Source organism: Pangasianodon hypophthalmus, chromosome 20 (assembly GCF_027358585.1).
Source record: "Pangasianodon hypophthalmus isolate fPanHyp1 chromosome 20, fPanHyp1.pri, whole genome shotgun sequence".
Lineage (NCBI taxonomy): Eukaryota > Metazoa > Chordata > Actinopteri > Siluriformes > Pangasiidae > Pangasianodon > Pangasianodon hypophthalmus.
In genome coordinates this window covers 2,627,523-2,652,444 of record NC_069729.1, presented here as the reverse complement: position 1 = coordinate 2,652,444, position 24,922 = coordinate 2,627,523, and the positions used below count along the sequence as shown (strand labels likewise).

The 24,922-nt window shown below is 38.6% G+C and overlaps 3 protein-coding genes across 3 annotated transcripts in view; 2 read left to right on the top strand and 1 right to left on the bottom strand.

Annotated features, from left to right (window-relative positions):
* Window positions 1–312: 312 nt before the first annotated feature.
* Window positions 313–12,911, bottom strand: sypl2a (synaptophysin-like 2a). The gene is made up of 6 exons (XM_026935392.3): window positions 12,701–12,911; window positions 12,307–12,381; window positions 4,879–4,997; window positions 3,936–4,137; window positions 2,816–2,989; window positions 313–2,711 (listed from the first exon to the last, which is right to left on the bottom strand). Exons 1-6 carry the CDS (start codon window positions 12,713–12,715, stop codon window positions 2,592–2,594), a joined length of 705 nt encoding a protein of 234 aa, XP_026791193.1. The 5' UTR covers window positions 12,716–12,911; the 3' UTR covers window positions 313–2,591.
* Window positions 12,912–14,614: 1,703 nt separating this feature from the next.
* Window positions 14,615–22,595, top strand: psma5 (proteasome 20S subunit alpha 5). The gene is made up of 10 exons (XM_026935391.3): window positions 14,615–14,717; window positions 15,419–15,457; window positions 16,644–16,710; window positions 17,086–17,212; window positions 17,606–17,673; window positions 17,867–17,974; window positions 18,835–18,893; window positions 19,090–19,192; window positions 20,928–21,014; window positions 22,233–22,595. The coding sequence occupies exons 2-10, from the start codon at window positions 15,429–15,431 to the stop codon at window positions 22,308–22,310; spliced, it is 726 nt and encodes a 241-aa protein (XP_026791192.1). The 5' UTR covers window positions 14,615–14,717; window positions 15,419–15,428; the 3' UTR covers window positions 22,311–22,595.
* A 149-nt stretch (window positions 22,596–22,744) lies between these two features.
* sort1a (sortilin 1a) overlaps window positions 22,745–24,922 on the top strand; it is a 24,671-nt gene continuing 22,493 nt past the window's right edge. The window contains exon 1 of the mRNA XM_053227196.1: window positions 22,745–24,336. Coding sequence (XP_053083171.1) covers window positions 24,097–24,336 — 240 coding nt within the window. The 5' untranslated portion in view covers window positions 22,745–24,096. The remainder of the gene's footprint in view (window positions 24,337–24,922) is intronic.

Sequence of the window (24,922 nt, the reverse complement as noted above, 5' to 3'; positions counted from 1 at the left end):
CACAGAAAATGCAAAAAAAAAAAAAACCCTGCAAAATGCAAGCTCAACAGATGTATTTTTTCTGATACAAAATACATTGTAAGAACAATGTATTTCACCAAACTGTTTAAAAAAAAAAAAAAAAAAAAAAAAAACCTAAATTGAACCTAAAGTGTATCCAGGTGGTAGTAAAACATCCGAGAGCCAAGGCGATATGAAAACAGGAACATGTGCTTCCCTTAAATACTGCTGAGACAGAACTGCCCTCTGTCTCCGCTTCTGTTCACGTCATTATTGTTAATTAACGTTAATAGCAAAACACAATTTGGAATATATACTGTGAAACACTATTTATTTAATTTTTTAAAAAAGCTATGATTAGAGATTAAGGCACAGTGTATTTAAGGCTTTCATATTGTATGAGAAAAGGTAGAAACGAACAGTCCAAAGCCAAATCATCAATATCAAAAAAACAAAGCTGAAGAGAAGCAGAAATGACAACACTTACAAGAACAACACTTACAAGACTGTAAATTAGCTATAAGTGATACAATAATTACTCTCAAACAGGCATGTGCCAATAAATGAGTAACAAAATATATAACTAACATAAAATTATCGTCACTACCCCCGTGTTGTATTCAGAAATCGTCTTAGGGCCCTTATTTTAGACAAATTTAAAACAAGAATGTTTACGTGTCCTTTTCAGAGAAAATAATCCTGTAATTCTGTTCATGAATAATTCAGCTCCAAACTGAGAAACAGGTTAGAAATTGGGTAAAATATAACATCAGAGACAAATGTCAGCACATGGCTACTTTCAAGTAATACAATGCTTAATCAAATAGAATTTTAATTAGTTTGAAAAGCGAAGTGTGACTGAAATGTGCTTACAGATTTTCATACGAGATATACTTCATATAAAACGTACAAAACGTGCACACTGACATGATGAATAAGATTCTCTCTGCTTGCCGTAATTATGCAGAAAAATGTACAAGCATATTGGTAATTTGAATAAACAGGAACATATCTTTAAAAAAAAAAAAAAAAAAAAGGAAATTAGTGTTTAATGGTTCCGATTTTTTTTTTCTGAAGGTAAGTCTTTTGTCATCACACAATTAAATGCATACAGCTTAAATAAGTAGAACACAATGCACTGGGAAAGTGTGTTAAGATCTGGAGTCAGTGCGAGAGTCGTCTCTGAACTGCGCCAATCATGTGAAAGTGTTATTTAAAGTCCCAGAGAGACACTGGATGTCTATAATTTGAGGCACTTTGTCAGAATAAACAGTCCAAAACATCTTCATACTCTATAAAGACAATATGTTGAAGTGTGTAATGTCTGAGTGCACGTTTGTGTGTGTGTGTGTGTTTCTAAATCCTAAAGCTTGCAGTTGGTACAAAGAGAAAAGCACAAGAGCAAATTTTGACAAATGTGAAAAAAATTAACAAAACAGATTTATATAAGAAACACACAGTCCATCAGTGGCTTATAAGCATGTGTGTGTACATACTACATATACATACACACACACATATGTGTGTACACATAAGTGCATATATAGTTGAGTGCAAAAGTTTGCACCCCCCATCATATTTTGAAAATAGCATCTAGGCGTGATCGACAACAATGTGAAACAGGCCCAAATCAACAGAAAGCTAGTTTTGTGAGGATCCTCCGAGACTCTAGACTTAAATCTCCAGAATTAAAACTGATTTTCACAACAAAAATGAGCAATTTGCCAATGGATCTGGCTGAGTTTGAATGTATATACAGAGATGCCAACATTGCTAAGCATAAAATCCTAGCAGGTGTGGAAAAAACAAACAAACAAACAAACAAACAAATGGTACTGTATGTGGCCGAGTGGCTTTAAATGTGCATCAAACAACAGTAAGAAAACCAAAAAAGGAAAGTCCAACATGGCACTAATTCTGGAACTCCTACCAGAAGCAAATAAATCTTTCACATCCCACATCCGTGGGGTGCATTTTTTTGGCATAAAACAGTATCGCTGTAACAAGGGATGAAAATTGTAAATGCTGTGGCTAAATATTGGCACCTCAGGATATAAGCAAAAGAAAAGAAGCTGCTCAGAGTTTATTCAAGATGTTTGTAAGTTAATGGATAAATATTCTAAACATACAAATTTATTAGAGAATATTTGTAGTTATTCTTTTGAACTGATCATTTAGCTTTTTCACTTTTAATATCCTAACATACACCATTTGACCATTTTTTGTTATTTGTAGTGATGGAACGTGTCAGTTGTGGTGCTGGTAGACAAAAAAAAAATTTTGCACTCAACTGTATACACAGTGAACGACAAACGATTAGTAATGATGCAAAACAATTTATGGGACGTAGATAATTACACCTGCACCAGTCAACACAACCAAGACGGACGCTTTCTGCTTAAACCCAAAGCCAAACAGCCAGAGTGAACGTTCTGCACAGTGAAAACAGCAGCTGGACCGGACCAGCTGTGAGCCGAAACCTCTTCGTATCAAACTTTACTTTACTTTAGGATGAGTCCTTGTGAACCCGCAGTGGCATACTCTAATTTCTGATTGGCTTGAATGGAGTGGGAGGAGTCTGCCTTATCCAATTAGGAGCTGCCTCCCTGCTCCATGTTGGAGGAAGCCTGAGCAGGCTTATGGAACGGAGTCTCCTTAAAGATGAACCAACAGTTTCCTGCCCACAGGATGAGATTGAGGAAGCCGAAGACCTAAAGAAACAAACGTTAATTTATACTCTCTCTCACACACACATACACAGAGCTGCCTCCTGTTTTTTTTTTTTGTTTGTTTTTTTTAAAGATGTTTGTCTTACCACGGAGGAATTAAGGCGTCCCATGGCGGGGTAGAGTTTGGTCACACACTGTGGACTGCAGTAAGTGCCCAGCAAATCGGGGTTGGTGGCGTACTTCACATCGGTCAGTCCTTTTCCCCACGCAGAGGACGAGACCAGCCACAGGAACGCAAAGATCCCAGTCAGAATCAGATCCTGGAGGGAAAAACACACCAGCAGAGCGGAGGAGAAGTAAGGAGCAGAACTTTATTGCCCATTTGTGCATCTTTATATATGCGAGTTCCTGCAGAGCTGCAGATCCCTGCTGCGAAACTCTCCCCAAATATCCATACCTGTATCTGTATTCAGATTTAACGCACCAGTGGGCGTGGCCTAAACTGGAAAGGTGGTGGATTTTTTGTTTTTATTTTTTTAAATTAAATATAAACCCTACCACTACGTCCCTGGAAAAACATGGAAAAGACATTAGAAAGGGTAGCACTTTTCTAAAGATCCTGCTCAAACAGTTGTTATATTTGTTTGAAGCGTCCTATTATTAGTTATTTTGTTCTATTTCACAAAATACCAAAATATAAATAAACTAGTAATTTAAACCACCACAACCCTGACCATGAAGTTACTCAGGATGAATTAATGAACACTGTAACAGCAATGTAATGTTTGAATGGATAGCTGCACAGCGTTTTTCTCTACCACATGAGCATCATATTTGGTTCTTCTCCATTTGAGTGTGCTTGTAGGAAAGCATGTCACGGGATCGCAGGATCCCAGTCCTGATGTACACTGGTCTCAACCAGATGCCCTGTGAAAACTTCTAGCAAGCCTTCTTAAAAAAAACTAAACACACAGTGCACCTCCTATTCGTATCTGTATTACAAATAACATTCATTTTTGTTTACATCCCTACTGCAGGAAACAGGAACTAAACTGGATCAAGGCATTTATAACAATGTTATTCTGCTTTATTAATATAGTGCAATTAGTCTCTTTGTTTCCTTAGAACAGCTCCCTCTCTCTTTCTCTCTCTCTCTCTCTCTCTCTCTCTCTCTCATATTCTTGTTTGTAACGTCTCTTTGCTGTGCTTTTGGAGAGTATTTCTAAGCGCACTGTCCTCTAACGGACTTCCTCCCCGCTCACTCACAGCGATGGGTCCTCGGCTGGTTTCTCTGTAGACGTGCTGGTAGCCCAGGTACAGGATGAGGGTGAAGGTGCAGTACAGGAAACCAAAGACGCCCACGGACACAAAGAACTCGGCGGAGGACGAGAAGTCCCCCCTCAGGTATGTCACGTTGGAGGGGACGCTGGCGTTGCAGTTCGGGATGTCAAAATGCTGATTCTGGAGCCTAATAAAGACACAGGGGTAATAAAGCAGATGGTTACTGATAGGTCTGATATTACTCAAGCGTTACACAGAGAAAGTGCACACTGTTCAACTGATCAAATAATACTGGCTGATATAAAGACAGGCAGGTGCAGTAGGTTTAGTAAAACAGATATGATTTACTGATATGATTTATGGCAGTCAGACTGCAAACAATCTGTTCTGTGTAAAGAATAAAACATGACAGGAAGTGATGTCATAGGAAAATAATCCTCTTTTACCACAGCAATTTTCCAACACGAACAACTTTTTATTTATTAACAAATGACAAATCCTACTTTTTAACCGTTTATGGTTACATTTAATGTTGTGGAACGTCCACAATACAAGTTAGTTCCTATTACCCCTTCCATTAGAGCAGCTATAAACTCCCTCACCAGCCCTTATGTTTTTTCTCTGCCTTGAAGTTAATAAGAAGTTAATAAGATGGAACAAAAAAAAAAAAAACAGCTCGCCATGTTAAACTTAAAAAAACTGTAAAGCGTAAAAACCAAACCAAGCAGCTTCACATTATATGACGATGTAACGATTACATATGATACGTTTCTCATTTGGTTAAGATTATTTGGAGTGTACAAGTCCCTGTGTAAGCTGTTGCTATAGAAACAATAAGCAAAAATAGCATCACGTCCTCGGATGGGGTTATATTTTCCATCTAAGCACACTTGCAGCACCTGACCGTGATTGATGTATTGTCGTTTACCTGAAAGGATAGCCGAAGTGTGCAGTAATGTCTTGTGGAGGTGGATTTGGACAGTTGAGCGTCATGGTCAGGGACCCCTCGTATCCGCCAGTGGTGGCGAAGGCGAAGATGCTGAAGAGCTGCAACACAAGAACAACATTAGACTCGGATATGGACATGCATTTTAACGTCAGAAGAACGCACAAAAATTTAGGGAAAAAAAAAAAAAAAAAATGTTGCTCTTATCCTAAATGTAGTCGACTGGCCAAGACATGTTCGGTGTTTGCTTTTTTAGTTTTGCATTGTGCTATGACTCTAATGTACGTAACAAAAAACATCTGGCTCGAGCTGCATCTGGCTGTTTTAGCAGTCACACAGACATGCTGTTAGAGTGTAAATTAGCGTATAAGCATGCTCAAAGTTTAAATCATGTCATTTAAAGCAAGTATATAAAGATTGAGGCGTGTACTTAGGCAATGTTGGTGACGCAGACTTCCACTGTTAGCTACGTACGCCTCGGAGCTCCAGTGTAAAATTAAAGAAGCAAACTTCAGTCAGTTTAAAAACCCAAACTACTCCTTTAAAAGTGAGGTTTTGATTCTTTGTCTTTTCTGAGACCTTAATGTCACTTGACTGAGCATTATTAATGTCTAACGTGAGTTATTATCTTACGTGAGAAATAAACGCAATATAATCAACCTAAATGTACTTTTAGGTTGCTCTTACACGCCATTTTCCTTCTCACCTGCCAGCGCACTGCCATCAGCATTTTTTGTTCACAGCGGGGTTTCCAAAGTTGAAAAACCATTTCAGAAAAGCACCGAGTGATGAAAAAAAAAATATATATATATATACATATTTTTAAACCTTCTGACCAATCAGGTTGCAAGTTTGTGATGTGCGATCGAGTAAAACAAACAACTGGAAAGATGAGTCTTTTTGATGAGTGAAAATAACCAGGTTTACGCCATGTTCAATAGAAAATATTTCAATGCCAACATTCCAACGTTGTGATGTAACTAAAAATAACAGGGTGTGTATTTTTGGGACGTTCACCATTACGTGAGGTGACGTCGCACTTTAACGGTGGCTGCATACAGTGAAGTCGCACAAGCAGCTCAAACTGTGTTGATCTTCTTTCTCCAAAGCTACAGCGAAGGCAAGCGACCTCCTCATCACCAGCGTTACACCAATCTTTATTTCATCTGCATTACTGATAATAATAAATCTAATCTCGATAGCAAACTAGGTTAGTTGAGAGCTTTGGTATAGTTACAGTGTGTGCAGGGGCGGGGCGGGGTTGGGGGCTAATCCTTAAATCGTGTCTACAGCAAATATAATGTTGATGGTGTCATACTGGCACGCTATACAAACTTTTATAGAGTTTTATTTTATAACTTCTACATTATCGAGTCAGTACAAAAACATTTTAGATTTCTATACATTAGTTTTCCAGCACAAAAAAAGTTAATGTTACAGAAAAATGTTTGTATGTCAGTAAAGAAAGCAGCAGATTCCATAAGAGACACTTTTCAGATAAAAACATAATGAAGGCTGCTGGGTTTCGCTGCAGAAATAAGAAGCGAGTCGACAGTCAAAGTCTCCAGAAGAACTGTGGCTGCTTCTGCAAGATGCTCAGTAACACTTACAGCTTATTTCCTTATAAAACTGCACACACTGCACCTGAGACTACTGATAAAGCGAAGGATCGTCACACCAAATATTGTCTTTGTTTCATTTATTACTGTTTACTGCTCTTTATAGGATTTTTTGAATGTAGAAACATTTCATTTCCTTATTTTTGAAGGCATCTTTGCTCTACAGCATTTCTGTGCATGTGCCTAAGACTTCTGCACAGTACTGTATTTGTTTTATTATATACTCTATGCATTTATTGTATGCATATGTTTTCATTTCTTTTTAAAAATCTTTCCCTTTCCCTTTTACATCTCCCATCTCCTGTGAATATGAATCGTCCTCTCCTTCCTCTCCTTTCCCTTTCTGTCCCTCGCTGCATTTCTCTGACTCAGCTTCCACGATCAAATCCATGTGACCTCCGCTTCCTGTCTCTCAGGAAGAACCCCCTTAAAGGTTGTTCTAGGAACCACCTGAGTCATCAGCGCTGTGTTTATTTTGCTGACTCAGAAGGCCGCAGAAACTCGGTTCTTCTCCGAGGTTGAGCAGGATTACAGCGGGACCAATGGGACTCTCCGTGGCGAGAATAAAACCGTAGCGGTGGCCATAACGGGGCTGATGGAGGACAGACGTATGTGGTATTGTAAATAAAGTTAGCACAGTGACAGATGAAAGGAAAGGATTGCTTTCAGAGCTGTCTTCCATCACAAGTGGAATTTAAATCCCCACAAAGTCTGCAGATCCCCCGAGCTCACACAATGTTTAAAGAACAGAAGCACAACTTTTTACACAAATACAGAAAAATGATGTTTCTCTATAACAAGGAGGTTTTTTTTTTAATACTAAAATGTCTGTGTATCCTGTGTACAGGGGATTATATGCTGTGTATAGAAGACATTCTGAGTTGCATGTTTATGGAAATATATTAAGCGGTTTAAAATGATGCACTGAAAGCCAATTAACTCCAAGGACACGACTACTACAATCAGAAACATTTCATTTTTATCATTTATTGTACATTGTTGTATACATCGTATTTGCTTGCTTTTTGGTAGACTCAAAAAGGACGTGCTAGTTCTTTGACAGCTCTACATTTAAAAACTGCGTCACCGGAAACGCTTTAGGAGACAGATGTTCGCAGTAACCTTGTTATTGTTTTGCTTTGCTGAAATGTTCTATAGAGGATTTTTTTGTTGCATATTTAATGAGCTACATTATGAGGGATGAATGAAGTAAACTTTAAATGACTCATTCTTATGCTCAGAAATATCTATATGTTGCCGATCCACTGAATTTGCTTTGTAAATCTTTGTAATTTTGTAATCTTTTAATTTTCTGCATATGAATCTTTTCATTAGTAGTCTTCAGAATTTCTCAATTGTCTTTTTAAAGTCATCAGATCTGAAGATGGACGACGGCGGTTAGTAATTACGCCCACGTTAAAACAGTTCTAAATTTAGCTCTGCTGGACGGAGATCCCTTCCTCGCTGCCAGATTAAACTTCACCACGAGCACGTTAAGAGTCTCACACTCACTATTTCACATCTCCCTGCAAAAAAAAAAAAAAAAGATGCAAAAGGCACAGTGTGTTTGTGTCACAGATGTGACATCACTTTAGTTTTCAACATATGTTTTTTTCGGCTTTAATAACATCTGGACAGACTGCAGAGGCGAATACGGACTCACCGATAATGCACACCAACAGTTTTGCGGTCGTACGACTGTGTGTTAATCCTGAAAAATAAAGACTACCTCTTCCTGCAGAACAAAACGCATTTACAAATACACACATTTCCTTTGAATGGCTTAAATACATTTGAAAAAAATATTTTATCGTCCTGAAGAACCATAAAAATAGGTCTAAAGTACTATTATTGCGTGGAGACATGTCTGAAAATTGTGTGAATTGACCTCGAATTATTTGTTATATTTCCACACTATTAACTGGTACACAACAAAAAGTTTTATCTTTTCGTTAATAAAAAAACGCACTTGCATGACCTTTACGGGAAACAGTAAGAAGTATCCATCTAAGCACCCTTGACCAATCAAATCACAGCCGTCTTATCATCTTAGGATGTCACAAAAAATCTGAATCTGGTACGTATTTTAGTTACGGAACCGTGTGTGTGTGAAAACCTCAAAATGTTTCTCGTACGAAAAATTATACTCCAACATAGACAGAAATCCAAACAATATGTAGATGAGAGGTTTACTTTCTGTTAAGACTTTAGATCTGAACCTCAAGCAAGAGTGTATTAATGATCAATAGGACACGATCGGAGAGTGCACAGGAAATATGTATTTTTAAAAAAAAAAAAAAAAAAAAAAAAAAAAAAAAAAAAAAAAAAATCATCCTGTGAGATAAAATATCAGACACAGTACTGCAGAGCGCCAGCAAACCACCAACACGGCGTCAGGTCATCAGCTTTCTCTCTGAGGTTTTGATGAACACTTTTACTTTCCCTTTGGTTTAGGGCATGCAAAGCAAACCTAAAGCAGCTATCGTCAGCTCTGCCATACGCTCTTTCCAGGCGACGTAACACAAACACTTGGTCTCCTCTGTTTCTCCACAGCAGGTGTTCAGCGGGAGGCGTCCTGGCGCCCACCACGAGCACATGGTGCCACGGTCACGCCAGAATGCACACCTACACGCTGTCGTTAAAGACTGCCTTTGTTTCGAATGAATCGTTTGACTTCACGCTGCGTGTTGCTGTTTCATTTTTAATACGCCGGAGCGACTCGTCTCAAAAGCTCTCATTCGGTTCCTCTCTCGTTCATCTTACTGTACTTCATCATATTTATTATAATGTTTACTATCTTCCTGCGACATCATTTACTTCTAATCCCAATGAAACACTTCAAACTGCGTTTCATACATCACAGGACCTCTGTTCATCATCATCATCATCCTCATCCTCATCATCCATGTTAACGCAAGCCATGATACACAACGGATCACAGACGGATTTCGAAAAGCAAGAACGCAGAAACACGTCACGGTTCTGGGGAAACAGTGGGATGATGTGCAGGCTTACTTAAAGACCAAAACAAAACACTAGGCGTGCGACAATCACATTTCTAAGCGCTTTATTAATATGTTTATCATGTAATTTTTTAAAAAATTAGTCAGTAGAAGTGATGCTGGGGTGCTACATACTTTTTATATTTTACTCTACCTTGGCCAGCATTTCATTACTGTGATTAGATTTCTTAATTGTTTTATTTATTTTTGTTTTTTTAAAGACTGAAATCTACACCTCCTATCATTAGGCATATATACGTTTTCAGAATTATGAATACTCTTACCATGTAAGTTTTTTAAAAATCATCAGCTGAAGTGATGTGCTGCTTAGGGCTGGGTGATTATATGATATAACATTGATATCATCATAAACGATGTCACAATACACATTTGAGAGATATCACGGATATTGTGATATCTTTAAACAGAATGCATTTTTCATCTTTGTCATTGTTGGTTTTATTTTTGTAGACGTTTTGCTGGATGTGATGCATTTCGTGTATCGTAGAAATGTCTTCCAGAATCGTGATCTGATATTTCTGCCCGTGTGCGGTGCTGTATATTTTATTGTATGTCTTTCTACTAATTATAAACCTCTATAAGCTGTTGATGATGCACTTAGCCAGCGTTTCATTACGGTGATTTGATTTCTTAATTGAGTTTTCATTCATTTATTAAAGGTTGGTTAGAAAGTCACTGCTTTAAAAGGTTAAAACGCTGCTATATAGCACAGTGAGTTGTTTATCTTTAACCACATAGTTATTTTTTAACACACTGCAGTCACCGTGTGAGTGTAGACCACCTAAAGTTTTTTTTTTTTTCGTAATTCAGATCAGTGCAAAGCTGTGTTTGTGTGTTAAACAGGACGCAGCACGTTTCCTGGTAACTCCCCTCCTGCTTCAGTGTGATCACAATACGAACTGCCCAGCACCTTCTTCTTCTCCCGCCTTGAGCAAACAAAAAGGAAACTTCTTTTCTGAGAACGCCTGCTCCGGCACTGTAGGCTGTGATATGGATGGAGGGATAAGAGTGTGAGTGTGTGTGTGTGTGTGTGTGTGTGTGTGTGTGTGTGTAACAGCTGCTGGCTTGCTTTTCCACGCACATGCATGCACTATAAAATGATCCTTGGCTGGTTTTCGGTGCTGCCTGAAAAGCTACACCTGTTAATTAACATTACTGCTTTACAGCACACAGGCTGCGTAAAACATTACGCTAGGGCACTAGAATACAGACGCGCACACACACACACACACACACACACACATACACACACACGCCCGCGCGCCTGACCGGCTCATGTGAACGACATCGTGATTATGAAATCCTTTCTCTGACATGGTTCGAATTTCAATCCGTTCTTTTTCTGGTAGTGAGGAGATCATTACAGTATTTCTACTATGTGTTCAGTGCGAGCTGAGAGTTTATACACACTCACACACTCTCACACACACTCACACTCACATAAGGACTGCTTTGAAAGAAAAAAAAATGTATTTACAAGGTAAACACAACTCTTCTTTGTTTAGCCATAGCTGTATTTAAACAAAGGGCATGCATGTACAATGTTCTCCACACTTTAATCTGGTGCTCACACACGAACAACTGTAACTGATATAAGGTCGCGATGCAGAGCAGCTGGAGCTGAGAATATTACCAAAGGGTGTGTAAGTGGGTGTATATATATATATGTGTGTGTGTGTGTTTGTGTGTGTGGCCATGCAGCTTTCCAGGGCGTTACGCTGACTGTTGCTCAAGCGTGTGTACAGAACTGATCTATGAGACGCTAATTAAAGTTCGTGATTCGGTTCTCGTAACACTATCAGTAAACACGGAGAAACGAGCTCTGGGTGTAAGACTGCGTCTGAAATTTGCATCGTGGCGATTTGCATGGCTGACTCGAGTCCAGTTTGAGCAGGAGATAGATCGCTTATTGTTGAATGAAAAAGTGATAAAAAGTGACCTGAGAAAAAATGTCTCAAAGAGGAACCGTGACGTCAACAAACAACTCAAACCGAGACACAAGATTCTGCGCCTGAAGAATTCTCGCCCTTTTCTTCTAAATAAATATTACCTTCCAGACCTTCTATGTTTTAACTGTTTTTAAAGATCATTAATGGCATTGTAAAAAGGAAATATGAAATGTATGAACTTTCATACATGCATTTTCTCTGATAGAACAGATAATCTCTAATAATCTCTAATAATAATAATGAGGAGAAGAAGAAGAAGATGAAGATCCATAATTCTCCCCCAAAATGTTTTCTAAATTTCTAAATCTACGTCTAAAAACATTTGTGTTGAACATCTATCTATACATTTGTGTTGAACATCTACATTTTAACACAGCATATTTTTAGTGTTAAGAATAAAAAGCTACAATAATTTCCCAAATCAATGAAGTCCATCTAACTAACTATCTAAAAATAAATATATCTCAAATTAATAAATCATTATGTTGGTACATTTTAGCCTTAATGTACTTAAATAGTTCAATTATTCGCATAAAATTAACATGCTGTACTTGATCAGAAGGGTTTGTAGACGGGTTGTGCAAAAGTTTGTGCCCCCCTTGCCCCATGCTGTAATGCACCTACAGGGTCATGTGATCAGGTTCACCTTGAAAACTAACATATGCCCACATTTGTCTGTTAATTTTTCTTTCTGCACTGTTTATTCCACTGTACAGTCTCTGGGACACAACAACACGTTAATCATTTATCCACATTAATCTCAATATTCACACACACACACACTCACACACACACCTATACACTTATAGGGAAACTCACCCACTCCAGAAGGCGGATAAATCCCAGCGGCTCTTTTAAGGGTCCCAGGTCAAGCCTGAAACCCGACAGCAGTTTCTAAACGGAAATAAAATAAAATACAACCTCTTTTCAGCAAGCAGGCTACACTTTTAAACCTGTTTCCGTATGACAGCTGCCTCAAATTACGTTAAAATGGGTTAAAAGTTGGGCCGAATCCCAAACGACTCGCCATTCCATATATAGTGCACCACATCTGGCGCGGACGCCCTTCTTTTACACCCTAAGTAGTGCACTTGTGTAGGGACTAGGGAGCGATTTGGGATGCGGCCTCGCGCAGAAGCAACAGGCTAGCTAGTTCGTTAGCAACGCTAGAAGAGAGAGGGAGAGAGGGAGAGAGAGAGAGAGAATCCATTACCTGAAGAAACTCCATGGTTTAATAGATCTCCTTCGATCGAGCTGGCTCTGTGTTAATGCCAAAACACGGATGTTGTTATTTGTGGTGGATAAAATGAAGCAAAAAGCTGACAATCCGCAGCAGAGGAGGGAAAGAGAGAGAGAGAGAGAGGGAGAGGGAGGGACAGAAAGAGAGAGAGAGATTTTGTGCGTCGGTTAAACTTGTCAAACTTTCTAACCAGCAGCGAACCACGTGACCTCATGACACTCTTAAAGGGACAGAATTTCACTCCTCTTCCATTACAACACTAAAAGTTACAAACTAAGAGTATGTGCACCCCTGACCATCACACCTACATGTGCTTGAGGATCATCTCATTTCTATTTATTCCTCACTTTGCTGTTATAATGAGCTCCACTCTTTTGGGAAGCTTTCCACTAGATGTTGGAGCGTGGCTGTGGGGATTTGTGTTCATTCAGCTACAAGAGCATTAGTGAGATCAGGAGCTGATGTTGAATGAGGAGGTCTGGGGTTCAGTCGGTGTTCCAGTTCATCCCAAAGGTGTTCAGTGGGGTTGAGGTCAGGGCTCTGTGCAGGACACTCGAGTTCTTCCACTCCAACCTTCACACACCATGTCTTCATGGAGCTCGCTTTGTGCACAAGGGCATTGTCATGCTGGAACAGGTTTGAGCCTCTTAGTTCCAGTGAAGGTAAATTGTAAAGCTACAGCGTACAAAGACATTCTCTACAATTGTGTGCTTCCAACTTTGTGTCAACAGTTTGGAGAAGAACCACATATAGGTGTGATGGTCAGGGGTGCACATACTTGTGGCCATATAGTGTATGTATGTATGTATGTATTTATTCATTTGTTTATTTATTCATTTATTTATGAGGTTGGAAATTATGTATAGAACAAAACCCTCTGTTACAGGAAAACAATCAACAACAGAATAGTGTCATGAAGCAGAATTTCCGTTACGACCCCGAAGTAGATTTTTTTTCCAAATAACAACATGTCCTCTTAAACCACAACAATCTGCCAACAAATTAAAAATGTAACGTTACTAATGAATGACGTCATATTTTTACCCATTTCTAGTCACGTTTAATGTTGTGATATAACTTCCATGAAACGGGTTAGTTCCTGTTATCGCTTATATGTTGCGTCGAACCCTCACCAGCCTCTGTTCTTCTCTCTCTTGAAGTGAATAAGACAAAAAAGTGTAGTTTGTTATGTTTACTAAGAAATCATAAACTCCTCCTGTGCCCTCTGCTATAAATGTAAAATGTTAAACGTGGCTTTATTCTGAATAATTAATGTAATTCAGTAATGTAGATTTTACATAGCTGGGTGCATTAGGTGCACTTTTTTTTCTGATTTCCAAATAACTTCAGTTAACAGAATGGAATTGACTTTTTACATCCACCTTTACAGACATTAACTTTACAGTGCCTTAACCTCTAGAGAGAAAACAGTGGAACAGAAATGCTGTCTAGATGGAGATTTAAAAAGGAAAAAGAGAGAGAGTAAATAAGACTAGGATATTCTAAAGATTCTAGTGAATATGGAATATAAGATAATTATTATTGATAAGGATACACTTGCTGTTACTGTTATACTTGGCATACTGTTGTATATCCAAAATATTGTATGTATGTTTCATTTCACTGTGTACTAACTAGCTGTATATGGTTGAAATGACAATAAAAGCCACTTGACTTGATATTTACTGAATAACTGTATCCATGTTGATTCTTACATACAGCAGTCTGTATGGGTCTAATAAATAAATATTTTAAATTAATTACCTACAATTAAAGGTTTACATGAAGCACATATGTACATAACGTTGCCTTTTAGATAAGGTTTATTTTATATTTTAAATGTATAACAGAAATATAATTTTTAACACAAAAGTGATATATTTTTAGGTAGGAACTAATAGTATGGGCGCCGCGGTTTCTTCCGGACCATTAAACCAGGCGCACTTCCTGCACTGCTGAAACAAGCAAACTCACTCTGCTGCAAGAGGAGGTAAGATGTTCATTTAACAATTATTAATTAAAATGTGTGAATAGTAACAAACACGTCTTCGTTTACGATATGAGGCGCGACGTTAAAGTTATCCGATTCATTTAAAAAAAGGATTTGTAAGAGTGATAAAATAAGAGTTTCACTGAATAAGACTACCGGCGCGCGCCGTGGCTAACTTCAGTTGGGACTTCGCGTTCTTTGTTTCCCACTCGTATTCTGGCAGACATGTCTTGTAGCGCGGGAGGATGGATTTGTCTAAATACGGGTGGGAAATGAGTTGTACGGTCAGCTAGCTGGCTAACAGTGTGTCCATGCTTTTAGCTAGTAGCTGTCAGTTTGCTTATGGCGAAATAAAATGTCAGACCCCGTCACTGTGATGTTTTTACTATTTAACAGCTTTATTATTAAAATAAAATCGCTGCTGGATAATAATAATAAGCTAAGGATGGAGTGGTGGTGATTTAGCTAGCGCGAGCTTGAATGGTAACCTGGTGGAGGATTGACGAGCGATTCAGCCAATAGCGTTGAAGGAAATCTCTTAGTCCCGCCTTCCGTAGGAGGATCAACCAATCAGCTTTGAGATAGGTTTGAGGCCTTCCCACATACAGGCTAGCAGCTTTTATTCATAAACACTCAGTGTAACTGGAGTAGTTCAGGATACTTTCTTACATTTCCCTGCTGTTATTTTTGTCTTTTTTTAGACGATTCAGGATGTTCCTGACAAGATCAGAATATGACAGGTAAGAAAATGATTTAATGTCCTTGATTTAACGGTGCTTAAGGAACTTTCACTTTCAGTTCAGTCTCGTTGAGTCATTAGATGCATGATTAGGTGATCCTGTGATATCTCTACCACAATATACACACATACAGCATTGTCCTGAATGTCCAGGGTGTTATTTTATATTTCTGTTGTTTCCTAATACACAATTTTTACTACAACAAGCAGTCAGATGTGTTTGAAGCGGATACAGAAATGACCAGGAGGCTCACTCATTCTTTTTTCTTTTTCTTTTCTTTTTTTTTTTTCCCCATGGTGGTTTGCTTCAGTAACCTGACCTAAACACTGCCTTTCAGAGCCCTGAAATAAAACCGTACTTCTCACATATGTCTATATAAACTGGCCTGAAATTCCCAAAAGAACTAGGCTTTTATTTATTTAATTATTTGACTGAAATATGATTTCAGTTTGACATTTCTTTTTTTAAAAAACTTGCCTGTCACTGCAGAGCCGCCACTCTGTACAGCCCTTTTTAAAGACTTGTCCAATCTATCATCGAGTGTTTATGAGTTATTACTGTTAATAAAGACGCCGAGTTGCTGCATCAGTACGGGATCAGATTTAACATAGATCAGCATGATATTGACAGACATGACACACATCAGCTCCGTGAACGCAACACACAACTCGCTTTACTGAACACCACCATCGCACCTCTGATCTTTCACATTAACAACTAACGCAAAAGAAGCTTGAAGAGAGTCGCTCAGTTACTAAGAGGATGTCAGCGCTGGGTATCGTCTCTTACTCAACGTTATGATATCAGGATTGTGTGCAAAACTAAACATTGTGATTACTGTTGTGTTTTTAGGTATGATTTTTAAAAAATATTTTATTTTGAGTTTTTTTGCCTAATATACAAACCGAAAAATACAAAAGTATCCAAACAATACAATCAGAACAACCATAATTCAAATTCAGAAACTCGTATTCAAATTTTATTTGTCACATGCATAACCATACACAGTACAACTTGCAGTGAAATGCTTTGCAGTGAAACAACCACAAACGAAGAGAGAGAAGGGAAAAACAACCAACCAAACAAAAAAATTTTTTTTTTATTTTTTGTCTTATTATCCACCCCAAGTCACGAAACATACTATTTGACCTAAATCAATTTCTTAATGAGACGTTTCTCTCTGCAGGGGTGTGAACACTTTCTCTCCAGAAGGAAGACTTTTTCAAGTGGAGTATGCCATCGAAGCTATCAAGGTATTTGATATGCTCAAGCACTTAATGTGTAATAGAGTGCAAAAGTTCGGACGAAAAGAAAAAGACTGTGTTAGTGTGTTAAGTTTAACAAAAAAGTAGTTTCTTATGCTATTCATAGTTTAAAAAAAATCTAACCAAAAGGACACCAGTGCAAAAATTGCACTAAAAGTGATATAAATATTCTGTAGTAATCGAAGCTTTGCTCATGTAACTGCCTACAAATGTCTTCTGTTGTGATCATTCTTAATTGTCTACGTAAAGATGTGACATTTATAATAATAATTATAATATTACATATTTTAAAAAAAACTTTGTTCCATGTGGTATTTCTTGTTGCTCGAACTCTCCTTTGACTTTTGCGAACACGTTTTGCAGTTGGGCTCGACAGCCATCGGCATTCAGACGTCAGAAGGAGTGTGTCTCGCTGTGGAGAAGAGAATCACCTCTTCCCTGATGGAGCCCAGCAGCATCGAGAAGATCGTAGAGATCGACGCTCACATCGGTAACGTGACCTCTGTGCATCTGCTGAACCTGCACACCGTGTTGTGATTTATTCTGGTTTTGTTCTATATAACAGTAACGCCGCTTTGTACATGTAACGCGGTGTAAGCAGCTGTGACATAAAATGCCTCTGCTTTAGACTGAAAGAAAGAATTGAACAAGAGAGAAACGACCAAAAACAGAAAAACCTAACAGGAAATAGAAGCACAATGAGATGAGTTTAAAGATATTTTAAAAGCACAGCAAATCACAGCAATATGATGATGATGATTAAAGAAAATAATATAATCACAAAACTATCTCAGAACAGAATATCTCTTCTGAGTGAGCTGGAAAAGCAAAATCAGTGAAAATGCGTACAGATCTGTTTTTGTCTCACGTTGTTTATCCACAGGTTGCGCTATGAGTGGCTTGATCGCTGATGCTAAAACACTTATTGACAAAGCGAGAGTGGAAACACAGGTCAGTGCACACCTCTGCCTTATCCTTTACTCAAATGAATTATAAATGTGGAGGTCCAAAGTGTAAAATGTTGAAGTGCTTAAAGGAAACGGAACTAAAATAATAATTATTAATTCTAAATATTAATATGGAAGTGGTTCTGAGTGGATTTTTCTTTATGTGTGCTTTACTGTTTTTTTTGTGTCCACTGCAGAATCACTGGTTCACCTACAACGAGACGATGACGGTAGAGAGCGTGACGCAGGCCGTGTCGAACCTGGCTCTGCAGTTCGGAGAGGAGGACGCAGACCCCGGCGCCATGGTAAAGCACTTCCGAGTCTGTTAAAGTGCTGTCAGTGTTGGCACACTCAGCAAGTCACACTAGACGTGATGTTCAGTGTAAATGAGATACAGAGTCGCTCTATAGAACAAAGTGTGTCAAATGACCAAATATAGATAAGGCCTTTGGGTGATGTTTATTACTATGTTATTAGCAGTATACACTGATACATTACTGATGCGTTACTGAACTCCAGCATCAAGTATTGGATCAGAGCTGCTCTAATCCACGTTAACATGGTACACAAGATCTAAAGCACGCCGCCGTTATGTTTGTAAAGTTTTGTTGTGAGATAGTGGGAGTAGGGATGGGCGATGTGACAAATATATTGTATCGTAGATTTTCCATAATGCAAGATTTGAATCAGAATACACAAACTGCCAGCAAATCAGTAGTGTTGCATTTAAAAAAGAAGAAGCAATGTAAAACTAAGTTGATGATACTTTTATTTAATATTTACAAAAAATTCTTTATCACTGAAAAAGGAGGGAAACATTGAGTCAGTAAAAAAAAAAAATCTGTTTCCAACTTTCATTCAGTTTGTAATGATTAAAAATATGGATATAAAGTAGTTAGAAAACCATCTCACTAGTGTTTTGTGATGAAGTTTACCACAATATCAGTATTATATCTTCATATAGACCAGTCTTGCTCAGGACATACTCTGATATCAGTATTATTATATCAAAAACATCAAAAACTGAGTGCATCCCTGTTTAAGAGTTGTATTTTAAGTTTGATGAGTGTTTGTCTGTTTTATAAAGTTGCTGGGAAATCCCTTTGATTTTTTGATTATGTAACTTTCCGGTTTGATATAAATCTGTTTTATTCCCCGTTCTCAGAGCCGTCCCTTTGGAGTTGCCTTACTCTTTGGAGGTGTGGATGAAAAGGGACCCCAGCTGTAAGCATCCTCAAGAGCACTTCACACAAATCTATAGTGTACATTACTAATTATCACTGAATCCTACTAAAGAGATCATGAAGCTCCTTCAGTCCTGCTCATGTCTTAAATGAACACGGAACGAAACAGTCATTGTCTTTAATTCATTCAGGATAAAACTTGACGTTTGTCCTGCACACGTTGTTTTGTTTTGCAGGTACCACATGGACCCGTCGGGGACGTTCGTGCAGTGCGATGCCAGGGCGATCGGGTCAGCATCCGAGGGCGCCCAGAGCTCTCTGCAGGAAGTCTACCACAAGGTAAGTACACAGTGCACAGTAAATATCCTACAGTGTTGCTCTTCACGATTTGAACAAAGCTCATGACAATTCAATTCATTTCAATTTTATTTGTATAGCGCTTTTAACAATGAACATTGTCTCAAAGCAGCTTTACAGAACAAAAGAAACAAAAAACGTGCAAACAGAAACAAAAACATGCAAACAGTCCTAGATGTTGGACAAAATTATTATCCCTAGTGAGCAAGCCTGAGGCGACTGAGGCGACTGTGGCAAGGAACCCTGAGAGGAACCAAACTCAAAAGGGACCCCATCCTCATTTGGGTGACACTGGAGAGTATGATATGAACAATGTCCTTTGTTTATAGGACTGGTTTATGGTTTTTATTCCCAGTTCCATCGTACATCATTTTTGTAATATCAGTACACTGTATTTCTTACTTCTACGACACTGCTGATTAATCAGAAGGAAACTAATTTTCTTTAACAGCAGCTCTGTCAATAGTACAGCTGCAAATCACAGGTTTTTATTAATGCGCTCGTTCTAATATGTTATCGTTTCCATGGTAACAGCTCATTCACAGGGTCTTGAACAGCAGATTGCACCACATAATATAAGACTAACAATAAACAGATTAAAATGACATGCTGTTTAATGAAGCAAAATGTGTTGATAATTGTTGATGTGTTGAAGCTTTCTGTAAGGAGACGTTTATTTAACGTTTATGGAAGGAGTCTCCAGTGTCAGCGCTTTGTAACAGTCGGAGGTCAAGCTGTGACTTGAATTTTTCCGACACAGGAAAGTCTTCAGGACAGGAGTTTGAAATTTGTGGTTTCTCAGTAACGTGACAAGAACTAATTTGTTTATCAGACATTCTACATAATGAAATGTAACTATAAATCTGTCATGGCATTCTTTAATAAAATAAAATTTGTAATTGTTGGGAAATTGCTGTGGAATGAGAGGAATAACACACTGCCTCATTGTGTTTCGGCCCAAGACTTCCTTTAGGATTCAGTATCACTTTAATAAATAGATTCTTAGGAGGGATTTGGTTCTTTAAGTGTTTTTAAAATGTAGTATTACTTGGAAAACACTGCTGTTGAGCTCTACATGGGACCTTTAAAGGAGTGTACTTGATAAATAGTTGTACTCATCCCTCTGGAGTGTACTTGATAAATAGTTCTAGTCATCCAGTGTAAATATTAAAGCACCTGAAAATTAAAACTAGTGTTTTTTTCCCCACCTTGGTCGAGATCCTAATGCTGTTGCGGAGCTGCGAGTATGCTGCAGTCTCACACGTTTTGTTTCTACAACCAACAGCAGTTTATTTTAGGACGGGAATTTACCCCAGTCACTGTGGAAGTTGGGCTTAGCTCCAAATTATTTTTTTTTACGCCCATCCCACCCCAGCCTGCCCATTTTCCGGTTCTTCATAACTTCCCCCAGTGATCACCAGGTCGAAAGCTCATGTGGCCCTGCAGTATGATAACCATTCACATGGAGTTTAGGTTTGCTCTTTGCTTCCAGATAAACAGATTAATTACAGGATACTTCCACTCCTACTCGTTTTGTTCTGTCTGGATGTCCAGTCTTAGTGTTGATTAAAAGGCAAAAAAAAAAAAAAAGAGAGAGAATATTATGTAATGAGCAGCGAGTCAGGTATACATGAGCAGTGACGCTGAGTAAAGGTTTGTTTATGGTCAAATGATTATTATTATTTTATTTTTTTTTTACTTTTTTTTTCTGTTCCAGTCCATGACGTTAAAAGAAGCCATTAAGTCTTCCCTCACCATCCTGAAGCAGGTTATGGAGGAGAAGCTGAACGCTACTAACATCGAGGTAAACATTAATCCACATCGCAGACAAACCCATTTAGCGTGAAGGAACTTGCACAGTTCACTTGATGGTCTTTATACCGCAAATCTGATTGGTCAGGAGGTGTTGATTAATTTTCTGTGACGGCAGCCCTGACAGTAGTGCTGCTGCAAATCACAGGATCGTATTAATGCAGTCATTCTGTTATGTTGTTGTTTCTATAGTAACAGCTCATTCAATTTACGTCATCTAAGACTCGTATTCTGCAAGCATCAGCAATCTGTAACAGTCCTTTTGTTTTGCGACATCTTCAGGACAGAGGAGTTTACACTTGCCTGTTTTTCAGTAACATGATAGGTTGGGTCTTTTTTTTTTCTCCTAGTAGCTTCAAGAGAGAGAAAAAAGAGATCCTTGTGATGGAAGGTTTGTTTATAGTTGCTAAGAAATAAATGAGGACAGGAACTAAGTTGTTTCATGGATGTTCCACAACATTAAATGTAACTATAAACTGCTAAAAATTACAATGTGACATTCTTTAATGGATTTAAAATTGTAATTCTTGATGTATTGCTGTGGTGTAAGAGGAGTCAAACACTTCCGGACATGCTGTTATTGGAAAATGATGATTGGAAAACTTCGGGATTGTCGCAGTAACTTGGCTTCATCACATCACCCTGTCGTTGATTATTTTCCAAGTGTTTTAATCCTTACATCAGTTTTTTATAAAGAGATAGTGCTAACTGTCTTTCACGAGCACTAGCCAGGCCAAGTGCTCCCTTATTCTGCCGATCTCAAAGTGGGGTCTGTGATGACTTTTAAATCTTGTTACAGGGACGCAAATCTCACCATTATCAGAGTTGAGTTCCTAGGGCCTCTTGCAAACTACATTTCCTTTTACATGACATTGTATTTGGCATTTACTTCTATCCCAAGTGAATTCCATGTGAGGCAGAACCCAAGTTCAGAGAACTTAAACATTAAGGAAGTTCTTTAACGGTTCAGCAGAAACTCTCTGCCAGTCCTGGGATTAGAAATCACACCCTTCCACTCACTAGGACAGAAAGAGTGAATTTGCAACAGTAGCTCGGAGGTTAGGGTTCTAGGTTCTGCTAAAAATAAACGTAGTTAAATAAATAATCTCCATAACGGTGCAGTTTAACCCGGGCTGATTTCATGTCCAGGAAAAACCTCACCCTGAGAATCTTTGTGTTTTATTTTTCTCCCTCTGTCTTTAATCTGTAGCTGGCTACAATAGAGCCCAACAAGACGTTCCACATGTACACAAAAGAGGAGCTGGAGGACGTCATCAAGGACATCTAGAGCAGTTCTGCGCAGGCCTGACTGATGTTCTCTGATGTTCTCTGTGCGGATGGATAACAGCGAACGTAACAGCAGCCTGGCTGCTTTTTTTCCAGCCCGGAGTCCACTCTTTATACTGTTTTTTTTTTTCTTTTCCTCTGTCAATTCAGGATACACAATTATTTCTACAGTTCTGTACATGCCACAGAACATCAATACTTGCAGTGGAGTGAAAAAAAGAAGGGGGCGGGGGGTATGTTTTTTTGTTACAAATCAATGCGCTAATAAAATTGTAGTCAAGAAGAATTGAGAGTTGTGTGAATGATGTACAGAATGTCGTATTTGTCTCACAGTACCGTATAAAGAGTCCGAGTCGGCGCCTCATCCGGCTCCAGTGGTTACTGCGCTTTGTCGAAAGTCATTATATATGAGTTCGTCCTTGTTAGCAGAAAGAAGATGAGTCTGTTGGTGTAGCAACCAATGAACGCCTCCAGATACAGCACGAAGTGGCGTGGCTATCCTACGTCATAGTGCGTCAGAGTACAACTGTACGAGATCCTGATCCACTCTTGACCAAATTCTGTAACAGACTGTGTGACGTGTGTCCTACAAGTCAGATTATACGTTGAACAGTCTTTCTAACGATAGACCTGTGATTTAAACAAAATTTACTTCATTCAGATTGTCGTCAATCAGTATGATCTGGGCTCATGCAGAAAACGTTTACATTTCATGATTGACGCCACTCTAATTGTAGTTTCAGTGTAGTTTCTTGTCACTTATGCCGTCCTCCTGTTGGTTTACACTGCCAGAACTTTGTCGTCGGCCGTCTTGGGTCGCCGTGGCATTAAATCGGACTGTAAACGTGTCGCACTATGCGTTCTCAGACCTCCGTTCTCGACTCACGACCAAAAAACTTTACGATTTTTTGCGTATGATTGAAAAATCAGGCAAAAATTGTACAGTGTACAGCTGGCACGACTTCTTTTAGATGACTGACTCTAATGTGTATGTTTAAGTTGTTAACAGCACTAAATTCACATTTTTTCTTTTTAAAGGGCTGTTTTTTTTAAATACTTAAATGTAAAAGTTTATTAAATTTGGTGACGACACAAAACAAGTGGCAACCTTTTGGACCCATTTTGTTTGATATGCAAATTATTTTAGGAAAACTCTGTAAACCGGAAACTTCTTCAAAACTTCCTAGCTCTCAAGTTCACCTGGATAATACTAGTTTGGAAGAAAACAGAAAAAAAAAGTTATATTATATGAAATATATTTGATTCATGATTGTTTTGTGGTTTGGCTGCTGTTAAATAAATCACTGAGGATAGGACAATACTAATGGAGACTCAGAAGATAAAATCCTACTATTTAATTGTAGTTCTATTTTTTTTTTGGAAATTAGTTTTAAAAAAACCGTACCATTTATTATATTACATAACTTCTTAATGATTCAGGGGTTCGTTATGTTATGACCATTCGGCCACGTTCAGTTATAAAACGACAGGTGTGCTGTCCAATTAAAATCTGGCGATAGTTTTAAGCAGCCAATCGCGTGCGTTAAGGTGTGCGAGTGGGCGGTTTGAATGGACCAATCAAGCGCTTTGACTCCGCCTTCCTAATTCGATCTGAACTCGCGCATCAGCAGCGCACGAGACCGCTACGGCTCGCGCGCGCGACACGGCAGCTATGTGAACCGTTATCCAGCAGCGGTGTAAACACAGAGTGATGCCCGACGAGTTTTACAACTTTTAAACACATTCCTGAAATAAATAATCGAGTTTGGGTGCTGTTTGGAGTAAATATGAGAGCCGTGTGCTGGCCTGGTGCAGTTTTATTGGTTTCAGCGGCGCTGTGTTTGGACCTGGAGCACGCACTGAGTCTCAACCGGAGAGAAAATACGGCGTTTTTAAGCGAATGGAAAAGCGGTTTCGGTTTGAAAGATGTAGCTGAGAGGAAAGTGAGAAGGAGCGAGGAGTCGGTGGGAGAGTCGTGTCACTCCCTGCAGGACTATGAAGCCAGGCTGCAGGAGGACACACACACTGTGAGTAAGATTTGCTGTTGTGATTGTGGAGAACATGCAGTGCTCTTGTTAACGGATGGACGATATGTCGAAAAATATCGCGATACTTCTACTCCTCGCGATACGTATGCACGATATTTCAGTTTGGTTGGAGGGCGCAGCTTACAAAGTGCCACAAAACAAACCAAAAGCAAACAATCCATATTATAAAAACCATAACTTAAGAGTTTAGCTTTTAAAAATGAAATAATTTAACCATCTTTCCAGTTGCACTTGAGGAAAATAGTTAAAAATAATAAAGCCATTAAGTTTTCCCTCACCGTCCTGGAGCAGGTTATGGAGGAGAAGCTGAACACTACTTAATATAATAAACGTAATAAATGTAATAAACGCACTGACACCTGATAATACACCCGATACTCATAAACACTTTTTTCTTTTCATGTTGTAATGTTGATATAATGTGTAAAATACTGTGTGGTGCATGTAATAAAACTTCACTGATGGAATGTGCTGATGATCAGTCAGCCCAAAGCTGCTCAGAAAGCTTTTCACTTTTTTATTTCCTGTTTCGTTAAGTGTGTTTGGGGTCAGATTTGGTCTGGAC

Coding starts and splice junctions, on each gene's coding strand:
- sypl2a (XM_026935392.3), bottom strand. Junction 4,138..4,878: donor CACTTCGGCTATCCTTTCAG/GTAAACGACAAT, acceptor TGTCTTTATTAG/GCTCCAGAATCAGCATTTTG. Junction 2,990..3,935: donor CCAGCCGAGGACCCATCGCT/GTGAGTGAGCGG, acceptor TTTTCCCTCCAG/GATCTGATTCTGACTGGGAT.
- psma5 (XM_026935391.3), top strand. CDS start 15,429: ATGTTCCTGACAAGATCAGAATATGACAG. Junction 19,193..20,927: donor TGCAGGAAGTCTACCACAAG/GTAAGTACACAG, acceptor TTTCTGTTCCAG/TCCATGACGTTAAAAGAAGC. Junction 21,015..22,232: donor TGAACGCTACTAACATCGAG/GTAAACATTAAT, acceptor TTTAATCTGTAG/CTGGCTACAATAGAGCCCAA.